The 12,851-nt window shown below is 35.4% G+C and overlaps 1 protein-coding gene across 1 annotated transcript; it reads left to right on the forward strand.

The window, feature by feature from the left end:
• The first annotated feature begins 261 nt into the window (after positions 1–261).
• Positions 262–4,666, forward strand: LOC107800316 (GPI-anchored protein LLG1-like). Its single transcript, XM_016623474.2, has 3 exons — positions 262–554; positions 663–719; positions 4,037–4,666. The coding sequence occupies exons 1-3, from the start codon at positions 467–469 to the stop codon at positions 4,402–4,404; spliced, it is 513 nt and encodes a 170-aa protein (XP_016478960.1). The 5' UTR covers positions 262–466; the 3' UTR covers positions 4,405–4,666.
• The last annotated feature ends 8,185 nt before the right edge of the window (positions 4,667–12,851 follow it).

Genomic DNA, 12,851 nt, shown 5'->3' on the forward strand with positions numbered 1-12,851 from the left:
AAAACAAGTGATTAAAAGCACTTTCTTTTTTTACTTTATTCAATCTTAAAAGCTATTTTAGGTTTAAAACACTTAAAATAAGACAATCCAAACAGGCTCATGGTTTCTTTTCGGTATATTTTAAAGAGTATGATTCCTGTTATACTTAAAAATAATTTCACTTTTATCTCAATGACATTATTTTATATTATACAAAAATCACAGCAAAATTTAAGAAGAGACCAAAAAAGAAATTGAGGCACAAACAACTAATCTATCACGGAAGCAGACGTTGCTGTTGCATTAGGTGGAAAGAACGTAAGAGCATTCACTAATGAGAGTTATTAATGAGATGAGCATTTACCTCCATTAATTGGATAATAATAGCCCAAGCTAGAAAAGAGAATCAGTTATATCTGTGAACTATCAGTGAAGACAGCATCGCGTCTAGTCTGTCATATTTTCTTCTCATTTTTAATTTAAAACGATGGAGTGGACACACTGTTGCTCTTGTTTTATTCTACTTCTCTCTTTCTCCCTTTTGCCTGCCGTTTCGTCTTCATCTTCTATATCCGGTTTGCTTCTTTTTCTTTTACTATTAGAATTTCTTTATTTTTTTTTTAATTTTTTTGCTTTCAGTTCATTCAAAGTTAGTTGCCATATTATGGATTTTCGTGCTACAGATGGAATTTTGGTTCATCAAGACTCAACTGGGAGAAATCTCCTTCAGGTTAGAAAAGGTAATCTTCACGCTTCTTTTCCTAATTTAATTGTTTTATGTTTTTCACGATTTAGTTGATCGTAGTTCTGAGGTCATCGTTTGGTAGGAGAAGAGATCATTTCATTGAACTTCGATAAATTGCTATTGTCATTTTTCAGTTTTATTCTCTTCTGATCTCGTTTTCTTCGGTTCTCTATTTCAAAATTTCATTTGTATTTGGGGAAAGGAAAGGGTTTTCTCCCTTTTGAAATTGAAGGTGGGAGAATGCTTAATGATGTATCTCGGTTTGCTGTCTTGTGTTCACTGGGTTCCCTTGATCAAAATTTGTTCAAGTACTAGGCACTAATTGTGCAAAACATATGTATACAATTATTATGTCTAACTAAAAGGTAATTACAGATAACTCTATTTGATGACATCATTGATATCTTAACTATAAGGTGTCATTTGGTATGAGGTATAAGAAGCTATAGTGCTTGTATAAATATTTAATACCACTTTAATATTTTGTTTGGTTAGCAAACCAGATATAAGTTATCCCTGGATTAAAATTAACACCGGGATAACTTATACCTTATAGAGGGTGGGGTAATTAGCACTGGTATAACTTATACATTCTTCTTACTAATTATGCAATTGTCATATTTAATACAACATACCAAACAATAGATAAAAAACAATCCCAGCATAACTAATTCCAGCATAACTTATACCATAACTTATCCCGCCATAAGACGTATTCAAACCAAACGACCCCTAAGAGGTTAAATTGCATTGATGGGTTAATTTCACTGATGGTCACTCAACTATATTTCAGTTTCACTAAAGTCACTCAACTATTTTTTGTCGCTTAAAAGTAACTGAACTTTCACATTATCACTTAAAAGTCATTTTGGCTCAAACCCCTACTATAAATATGACATGGCATAACATTTAATGAGAAAAACCCAAAAATAAATACCACATAAGCTTAAATGGATCATACCCACTTTAGATCCATTTCTTCCTCAACGTGATTTGACCCATAACCCAAATGCTTTCAATAAAAAAATATTAAAATACATTAGTTTAAAATGATTATCTTATACAACAAAATTCTTGCATTTTCTATTACATAATGCCCACTTATAATTATTCTATACTAAAAAAAATCTTTTCTTGTTTGTATGCCCCATCTGAGTCGTTTTATAACTCTACCGAAGTTAAAATACTACTGTATCCCAACTCACATAACATATTTATAATTTTCTAGTGAAACTAAAATAGTATTGTATTCATCTTACATAACATATTAATGTATCATAAGCATACAAGAATAATAATAAGGCTAATAAGAGTCTATTTTCACAAAACATGTACTTACAAACAACCTATTGCAATTGTTTAGACAAGAGAAATATTGTATTTGTACGATAAAAACCCCACAAAAAAATCACAAGGCCTAATTTTATTAGGGGTGTGTGTTTTCCCCCTATTGAAATCCATTTGGGTAATGGGTCAAATCACATTAAGGGAGAAATGGATATAAAGTGAGTATGGTCCATTTAAGCTTATGTGGCATTTATTTTTGGATTTTTCTCATTAAATTTTATGCCATGTCATATTTATGGTAGGGGTTTGAATCAAAATGACTTTTAAGTGATAATGTGAAAGTTTAGTTACTTTTAAGTGACAAAAAATAGTTGAGTGATTTTAGTGAAATTGAAACATAGTTGAGTGACCATCAGTGAAATTAACCCTTGTGTAAGTATTACATTACATCAATCAGTGCATATAACTTAAATTCTTTTTGTTTTATCTCGGATGCCTTCTACTACTGCATGCAAAAAAGAAAAAAACTTTTCCAACAAAAAGAACACTTGGAACGGCTAGGGAAAACTTTTTTGGCACTTTATGAATGTTAATGTAATATATATGAACCTTTTCCACATATTGTTGAGTTTACTCATTTCTCCGAGAGGGTAGGCAGTAGTTTGAGTAGTGTCTATTTCTGGCTAAGGTGTTAATGTCTTTTGGCTTCAAGTGCAGAACCTCTTCTGCTTTTCTTGGAGTAAGAGTGACAATGTGATGGTTCCACGTAATGTTCTTTTAGATTTTTACTTTTCAAGTTCTATAAGCAGTTATCATGTGCTCCAGTCTTGATTGCATTCTCGCATTTTAAGTATCTGCGAAGAACCAACTGCATTTTTTTGATAGAACTCTTTCTTTCCTACATGTGCATATCAAAATCTGTAAGCAAATCCTAATGTCTTCATTTATTTTAAGAATGGCTATGAACAATCAAGTGACGATCTTCAAATGCTTTGATTTCTTTATAACTCCCCATCTCGTTTGATTGCGGAATGAGGTCTTTTGAACTCAAGAATATACGGATATGATGATTTCAGGCAATGGTGAATTGCACTCATCGGTTTTTATTTTACTTCTAATTCACAAAATTTGCTTTGGTGGAGCTCAGTTCCGTGGACTGTCGAGTTCAAGTTTTCTTTTCTTTTCTTTTCAATCTACTTATCTGGTTAAATTATTCTCAAAGATGCTTAAGGTGGAAATGTATGACCATTCTCAGATCATTGTAAATGGAGCAAGTGCTGTTCATTTGATAATATTGCATTGTAGTTGCATCTCTATGCAGTTGAAATATCATCTAGGACTGCATGACGTCTGGGTTGAAGTTAGTTATGTAACTTGTTTATAAGATATGATTTGAATTGTGGTACAGGATGTTCTGAAGAAAGTCCTAAACATAACTCTCTTTTGTTCCAACTTCAACTTGAAATACTCTCTTTTTTCAACTTCAATTAAATATTGTCCAATTTCCAAAAACCTAAGAATGACTATGGTTATGTCATGATAGAGAGAAGACAATTGTTTTAGCTTACTTTCTCTTAAAAGATATCTTTTGGTGGTTGGATTGGAGAGAAGACAATCCAGAATCTATGTCACTCGGACTCTGCAAAAATGGTGCCGGGTGCGCGTCGAATCCTCCAAAAGTAGTGCATATTTGGAGGATCCGACACGGGTGTGGCAACATTTTTAGAGAGTCCGTGCAACATAGTCCAGAATTATCTTTGGACAAGGGAATTAAGAATAAAGATAAGCGACTTCAGGGAACAAGCTATTAACATGAGTACTGGTGGAATAACAAACATGGTTCGTTTGAGCTGCCCGAAATATTTAACTGCAATTCATGTATTGGTTATTGTTAGATGTATAGAGTTATTGCATTTTGTAATATACTGATGTTTCAATTTATAAATTGACTTAGAAGATGCTCTGAGTTTGCTTAAATCCTCTTAAGAATTGCTGAAGCATATTTTGCATCAATACTCTATGCAGCTTGTCCTGTTAGCTTTGAGTTTCAGAACTACAGAGTCATCACTAGCCAATGCAAAGGACCCCAATTCCCAGCCAAACAATGCTGTGATGCTTTTGTACAGTTTGCTTGTCCTTTTGCTGATCTTTTGAATGATTTGTCAAATGATTGCTCCACCACCATGTTTAGCTACATCAATCTCCGCGGGAAGTACCCACCTGGTCTTTTTGCCAGTATCTGCACAGGTACTAAACAAGGTCTGGACTGCCATATATTAGCACCATCACAATCTGCCAATGATGATGCTAATAGCAGCCAGATAAACTGTAAGCTATCACCAGTTCAGATAATGGCCACAGCTTTTATGTGGGTGTTATTGTTGGTTTTCTGAAGATGTCACAAGGTATTAGTATACTTTCAGTATTCTTTCTTCAAATACTGTTTGTACACTGAGTTCTGCATCACCTTCCACAGCTCCACTGACTGATAACGAACAAGACATGCATTGAAAGGCTCCCTCGTAATTATTTACATCAGACGAATCATTTTTGCTGAATATCTATGTATTAAAAATACTTCACTTTGTTATTGAAGATGCTGGTTGCGATTCATCCTTTCATCTTATATATCCTGCTTGGGGTATTTTTAGCTTCCTTTTCGTTTTTCCTTTTTGTTTGAAACCTTGGGCATTGAAGGGAGGGGTTTAAATTTTTATGATGACTCACACGTGTTCATTGCCATCAGTACTCCCTTAGTTTGCTATCACCATATATCTTGCATTGTTATTACTTGCTATCAGTACTTCTTTCATCTTCTCTTTTGCTATTTTGGATTTAGTGTTCTAAATATCATGTATTGTTATTACTTGCTATCAGTGCTCCTTCCATTCTTTAGCCGAGGGTTTACCAGAAACCGTCTCTCTGTCCTTCCAAGGTAAGGTTGCGTACATCCTACCCTCTCTAGACCTCACTTGTGGGAATAGACTGGGTTGTTGTTATTGTCACGTGTGTTCATTGGTGAGTCCTATGGACAAGTATCTCCCTATTACAAGATTCTACAACCTCATTAGCGGAATCGGTACCATAAAAAGGTTCATGTAATTTCTTCAACAAAAAATAAGGAAGAAAGAGAGGTGTATGTGCATCATTATCGCAAGAGGTTTTCCTTTTGGAAGACATTATTGTTATCTAATTATTTTCTTGGGTTTAAAATACAGGGTGATGACAGTTACTTTGCACTGGGATTACGCCTAACAACTTTTCTTTACCTCCCTTTTTCTGGTAATAAGGTCAGTTTATTAGCTTACTACGTTAAAACCCTTCAATTTTGGTTTGCACCTATCTCGAAGAAAAGAGGACAAGAAAATTCCCTTCGCTTAAGTTATTAGAAAGCTATTGCAGTCTTGCAGATTCATACATGCGAAGATAGTAGTAGATGTGTGCATGCTTCGTGGAGTAGGCAATATGAAGATTGGCACCCATATGATAGGTATAAAAACTAGACTTAGGCAAACATTAGTCGCCACTTCTGAAGATTTTGAGTCCGTCGAGCAAGGCAGATAGATGAAATTAATTCACTACACAGTGATTTCCAGTTTGTTTGAAAAATTATGTTATTCAGGGGACTCAATCCCCGACTATAGTGTAATGCCTCCAAAAAAAATTCGCTATTTGTTTCATCCTCATTCAGGCACTAAGGTAGCACAAGGGTGTTTGAAAAATTTTGAACATGTATAACACCTAAATCTCATTCTTGGAAGGTATTAGGAGAAGGGGAGAGAGGTGGTACGGAACCAACTGAAGATGTTTAAGGGGAGAAGGCAATCTTGGTTGCATAAGATCTAATTTTAAACGACCATATCTTCCCGCTTATGACGAATTGAGCTAAGAGCTATATATCAAACAAAAGCTTTCTGAGTATAGTTTCCAAAACTTCAAATCGTTTGTCATTTCGACATTACTATAAAAAGTTATAACCTTTTTACTAAAGTGCAGCAGTGTAGCAACCTGACCCTCGAGCCAACAGTGGCCAACGGTTCAAACTGTGGGGGCCGACGTGGACACAGTTCAATCGTGGTAAATTCCAGAATGTGGCGTCCAAGGAAGGTCTGAGGGACCGGACCAACCGTGGCCACAGATTCCAACCGTGGGAACGGATTATCCCAGGCATATAAAAGGCCACAAAAATGTGATTTCCTCATTCTTAACACCTCAAAGAGTTAAAATTTATTCCTTTCAAGAAGATACTGACCCAAGATTATTCCCCAACGCCCAAGGTGAGCTTTCAATACGACTATAGCTGGATTATTATTCCCAACATAGATTCGAAGAAGAATTCATCTTGAAACCCTTAGATCATCTCTTAGAATGCAAGAGGTGAAGAACTAGAGTTTCTTCAAGAAGGTAATCACTGTTGCTTTTACTATTAAAATTAGAATTTTTACAACATATTATGACTATAGAATGTACGATTGATGCAGTTTAAGGGTAGAATAACTATAACAAGCTGGCCTGTCGTTCTGCGTATTTGAATCGCGTTTCCTTATTTGATGCTTCTTGTATATGTGTTTCTTGTTTTATGACTTGCCGGGATGATTGATTTGGTTACGAGAAGGTTTGAGAAGGATTTGAAACACTTAGTCTCCTTTTGGAAGCTTAAATTATAAGAGCTGATCAGAGTTTGACTTTTATGTAATAGCCTCGGATTGGTGATTTGAGTGCCAATAAGTTCATATGGTAATTTTGGTCTTGGGCGTAGGTTCAAATTTGGATTTGGGGATTCCAAGGTTGATTTGGCTCTATTTGGCAGAAGTTAGAAATTTGAAGGTTTTGAATGTTCATAGGTTTGACCGGGAGTTGACTTTGAGGCTATTGGGTTTGAATTTTAGTTTCGGAAGTTGAAATAAGTTGAATTTGGATTTGTGTTCAAATTTGGGTTTAACTCGGATTCGGCAAAAATGTTCGGGACTCCCTAAACTTGGCAACTTTTGTTTAGTTCCCGCATAAACTTCACGTGGCTTTAATACTCTTGAAAATTTGATAGTCTTGACCCTCTCCACCCCCCACCCCACCCCGATGTTGATGTGGCAAAGAGTGTGAATAGCTCTCTTTTAGGCGCGTGGGAGGGATAAAAATAAAAAAATCAGCCTTTCAGGTGGGGTATTTTTTAAATATTAATTGCTACATAATCAAATATAATAATTTATTTGTTCAAATTGTATTTTCGTTTGTTTCTTTTTAATATACATTACATATTTTATCTCAATCGTATTTTTTAGATACAACGAATATATGTTTTAACTTTATATTTCTCATTTTTTTCGCTTCCAAATCTACAAAAGTTAGTTAAAACTCCATTTATTTTAGCCAAATAAAAAGAAGATTTAGCCAAAGTAATAAAGTTCAAATGGTGTATTTTCTACAAAAAGAAAAAATATTGTGCATTTTTATGTTTATTTGATGCAATGACTATTTATTTAAACTATGCATTTTTTCTTTTTTGATTCAATTATTCGCAAATATTTGGTCGGAATTTACTATTTTAGCTAAAATATTCATTTAGCCAATACATGAAGTTCCAAGAACGTATTCTTTTAGATGCAATGATAATATATTATAACTGTGTATTTCTTCTTTTCCTGGCCAAATATATATATAAGTAACTTGATTAAAATGTCATTATTTTTAGCCAAATAAAAATTATAATAAAAATAACATTGTTTTATTTTTATTTTTTTACAGATTTTGGCACGAGAAAATTATCTAGATAGTTGATGGACTTAAAAATATAAAAATATAGTATATTTTATTGTAAAAACATTTCACATAGACAAAAAAAAATTCATACGGCAGCACGTGTGTCATACTTTCATGGATTGTCAGCATAGAGGGGGCTCGAGACTTTGAAATTGTCAAGTTCAAAGGGGTATTAAAGACCACGTGAAGTTTAAGGGAGAACTAAACAAACGTTGTCAGGTTCGGGGGGGTGGGTCCCGAACTATTCTGTCATCCGGATTGGTTAGGCTTGAACTGAGCATTTAGTTTGAAGTTTGGAATATGATTAACTTAAGAGAAGCTTAACATGTATTTTGATCATCGATTCTTGGTTTTGATGTTAGTCGTGGTGTTTTGAACATTCGGACAAGTTTGGATAAGGTATTGGGACTGGTTAGTGTGATTGGATGGGATACCGACTGGGGGGCTCGAGTGTGTTTCCGAGTGGTTTCGGATCAATTCTTCTTTGTCTTGGATTGCTGGTTTTCTGATGTATTGAAGTGCTTCGCGATCACGGAACTAGTCTAGCGATCGTGGAGAAGAGGGAGCAGAAGGATTTTCCTCTTTGCATTCGCGAAGGAGGTATCACGTCCGCGGAGAGCAGGGAGCAGAAGCAGTGCGATCGCGTGAGGAGGACACATTCGCAAAGGAGTGATGCCAGGGGAAGGAATGCCTTCACATTCGTGAAGATAGGCTCGCGTTCGCGTAGTCTCAGCAGGTGGTCGGACATCGCGTTCACAAAAGGGTTTCGCGTTCAAGAAGGAGGGGAAGCAATTGGTCAAGAATTTGGCCTTCGCGATCGCGGTGCGAGTCCTGCAATCGCGAAGTGTATAATTGGGCATAGCATTTAAAGATATAATTTCAAAATTTTTCCCATTCACTCATATTTTAAACCCTAGGCTTCGAGAGGTGGAGACTTTGGAGAGCAAGTTCACTAATACTTGAGGTAAGCAATTTTCACTTTGATTTGACTTTATATCATTATTCTCCATAAATTTCTACACCTAAGAGCTTGGATTTTAAAGTAATAATTGGGGGGTTTTGGCAAAACTTTTGGAAAGTGGATAATTGAGATTTGAGCTCCGGGTTAAAGTCGGTTTTGGATCAAAACTTATATATTTGGACTCGTGTTGGAATGGGTATTCGGGATTTATGAGTTTTTTCGGGTTTTGGGGGTACGGTCCTGATTTGACTTTTTTGTTGACTTTGTTTATTTGTATAAGATCGAAACTTTATTATTTGAGATTATTTTCAATGTCTTTATTTGATATTATTGAGTTATTTTTTTTACTATATTTGGGTCAGTTGGAGTTGAATTTAGATAGTTAGACATTTGCTTGATATGAGGTTGTTGGCCGGATGTAAGTCTCTTGTATATCCTTGTAAGAGGGAATTCTCCTCATAGGTAACTTGATTGTTGTTTGATTTATGATTTAGGAGCCACATATATGTGAGGTGATGAGTGTATATGCGTAAAAGGTTTTGGACCGTATCAGGTATTTGTTGACTTGAATTGTGCTTTGTCGAATTATGTGAAGTTGCTACCCATGTTCAAATTAATTCTACTACTACTCGATAATTTATATTTATAATTTAGGAGCATGCCTAGGGTTATAACTTAATGATTTGACATAAGGGTTATATTGCCATACAAAATTTATTGTAAATTTATAGTCATATACTTGCTTTATTTGCTCCATGATTTCTATGATTTTGATGGCCTAATTAGCTCATGATAATAATATAATTAAGCTTCAAATATGCTAATAGCTTATTGAGTCATAGTGATAAAATGAGTTAGACGGTTTGCCATAGCTATTACTTAGCCATTTGAGCTTTTATCTGCAATTTTATTGTCATATATTGTGCCCCTTTATTATATCGTTCCTTACACGTATGCATGAGTAAAAAGTGGTTATTGAGAAAAGTTGAGGATTTTAGCACTATGGGCAATCAAGTAGATATTGATACTAATTATTGGATTGATGATGTTATGATTTAGATCGGGTTGCGCTCTGCAAAACATGATTGGTGATATTTAATTATAAAATGACCGATGCTTGGATTATGGATCCATCCCTCCACAGTTAGATGAGTACCCATGTTACCTTGAGCTCCATGAGCGTAGGCCCCCGTGATTCTTTTGGTGTCTGTTGGACACGTGGCCTATGTTAGGCACATGAATTTTGCTGTGAGTTGTTAAGGAAAGGATCATGAGCATGCTTATTTATATTTGTTTAGACTTATGCTATGAATTAAAGTAATTATTGTTGACTAGTATCAGTTTTACTCGAGAGTTGAGGTTACTTATTATTTTATTTGATTATGGTTATTTGAAAAGTATGCCTAAATTTCATATGAATTGCATTTTAAGCTTTTATGCTTGTTGATGATAGCATTCTTAGCTTTCTATTTAATATTTCTCTCACCTGCTTATTTGACTACTAGTGAGTGACGGAATCGACCCTTCACCACTACTTCTTCGAGGATAGACTTGATACATACTAAGTACCATTGTTTGTACTCATACTATAATCAATCATCCATAATCTATAGTGAACAGTTGAACACAACTCAATATTGTATTGTACATCAAGATAATAATCAATCATCCATATTCCCTTCAGCATCTCAAGAAACTACTTCTTCTCACACCCATTTAAACTATCTAAGCATAGGTCATCAGTCACATAATACTCATCACATAGTCATCATGCCACTCATTGAGCCATCAATCCCACCCACTAGGGACACCATCAGACGTAGGAGTCCAAAATCACATGCTCACACAACTAAATATGCCGAGCCAATGTTGCGGTCGAAGCATGGCCACAAATCCTTTAGATTGGACTACCTTAATAATACCAAAACACATCTCGCACCTCATCCATGACATCATAAGTTGTCAGTGGATAACTGATATCGAGTACTGAACATCGCATACAGATCAAAGAGAAAAAAATTGAAAATTTAGGCTTCAAACTTAATCAAAGTTGAACGATAAGGATGAGAAAGAAAAAAGAAGTTGTTACCTAAATGCTTTGTAGTCTCTCAAAGATAAGTATCAACGCCATATTACCGATCCACAAGACTCTACTAGACACATGCTCATGACTCGTAGAACATATGAACTTAAAGCTCTGATACCAACTTGTCACGACCCAAAATCCCATCTAGTCATGATAGCACCTAACACCAACATGCTAGGTAATACAAATAATAAATAGCATAACTTGAATAAAAGATCATCAATAATCAATAAATAATATGGCGAAAAGTCCAAGCAACTATCCCATGGATTGGTAGTACAAGTCATGAGCCACGAAGATTCAGATTTACAATGTTGGCATAAAGAAAATACAATATCTGTTTGAATATACAAAAATAGAAGTTCAAATCCTAAACTACCATAAACAAGATCGCAGCTTGCAGTTGGAATGTGGGTACATCCTCAATGCTAGCCTTCGATATCCACATTAGATCATCTCCGAAATCTGCACGCAAGGTGAAAAAATACAGTATGAGTTTAATTGACCCTATATACTCAGTAAGTATCTTGATTAACCTTAGTGAAATAGTGACAAAGTTTATTTTAAGTTAGAAAATAGATACTTTACTTAACATGTGCAACTTAATAGCATATACATGTACACAATACAATACTAAAATTTAAGCATGAATTACAAGTAAAGCCATCGGTGCACATAGAGATCATATGCACCAGTATCATAAACTATTACAATTCAACATATAGAAAAGATATGCATTAAAATATCAAATAACACATCAATAATTTGCATTTATGGTTTCGGTTCGGTTTCGAATAGTCCTAATCTCAGTCTCTGTTGTTATTTATTTATACATCATACTATCATTGTCGGGCTAGTTTCATGACATTGTGAGCACGTGAGAGAAAGACTTGAGAGATTGATGACTGAGTAAGGCTGAGAGCCTGATTATGAGTGACATTTATGGGATCGGGATGCACGCCGCAACGAGTTTTACTGATTTATGATAGCGCTTGGGCTGAAGGAATCCCTACGAAGTCTGCGCACACCCCCAGTGAGCACGGTTGATTATATTGAGGGATGGATCTTTCCTAGACATGGATCTTATTCGAAGCATCTATATATGGGGATGGATCTTCCCCACGGGCTGGATTGGCCTTACCCAGTACTGAATGACTGATGGTCAGTTGATGTATCTATTCCATGATGGATCTTCCCTGGGCCAGATTGGCCATATACAATATTGAGTGATTGAGCATTTCGAGAGTATGAGCACATGAGGCTGTCAGCATGGTGCATCACATACAACATGTATATTGGCATATAGAGGTAGAGGAGTTATATTCTTCAAATCATTCAGATTTGATCTATCTTTCTGTATTGAGTTTAACCGTTGAACTTGAAAGCATGTCTATGTTTCTACACTATTATTTCTCTATTGAATTGTGTCGGTTGCGATCGTCACTACTTTTAGTCCAAAGTTTGGATTTGTTACTTATTGAGTTGGTTGTACTTACGCTACACCCTGCACCTCGTGTGCAGATCCATGTGCTTCAGGTCACGGCGGCTCCTGATTGGTAGAGTCAGGACCTTTGGAGATTATCGAGGTAGCTGCATGGCGTTCGCAGGCCTTGACCCTCCTTCCTCATATTTATTTATGTTTCAGTTCTTATTCTCTAGATGTTGTATTAGACTTTATCCCTGTATAGATGCTCATGTACTCGGTGACACCCTGATTTTGGGAGAGATTCGTATTGAGTTGCAAATTTTATTCTATTTTTGAAAAGTCTTCTTAAATATTAATTGCTTCCGTATTTTTCAAAGTTTTTGTTGTGTTGAAATAATTAAGTGGTTGGCTTGCCTAATTTCACGATAGGCGCCATCGCGACGGATTGATTTTGAATCGTGACATAAGCGATCGCCTGTAAAGTTAAAATGTGTAACTAACTTATGGGACAAGTTTAATAGGTAATTTATAATTTTTTTCAAAATTCTATGGTGACCATTAAGGGATCTTGTAAAATGACATATGAAATCCTACTATGGATAGTTAATCA

The sequence above is a fragment of the Nicotiana tabacum genome, chromosome 8, assembly GCF_000715075.1.
Source record: "Nicotiana tabacum cultivar K326 chromosome 8, ASM71507v2, whole genome shotgun sequence".
NCBI classification, from domain to species: Eukaryota; Viridiplantae; Streptophyta; class Magnoliopsida; order Solanales; family Solanaceae; genus Nicotiana; species Nicotiana tabacum.

Bases quoted from the DNA above. Each gene is read 5' to 3' on its own strand.
- LOC107800316 (XM_016623474.2), top strand. From the start codon at position 467: ATGGAGTGGACACACTGTTGCTCTTGTTTTATTCTACTTCTCTCTTTC. The intron at 555-662 runs GTTTGCTTCTTT...TTCGTGCTACAG, and splicing joins GTCTTCATCTTCTATATCCG to ATGGAATTTTGGTTCATCAA. The intron at 720-4,036 runs GTAATCTTCACG...TACTCTATGCAG, and splicing joins TCTCCTTCAGGTTAGAAAAG to CTTGTCCTGTTAGCTTTGAG.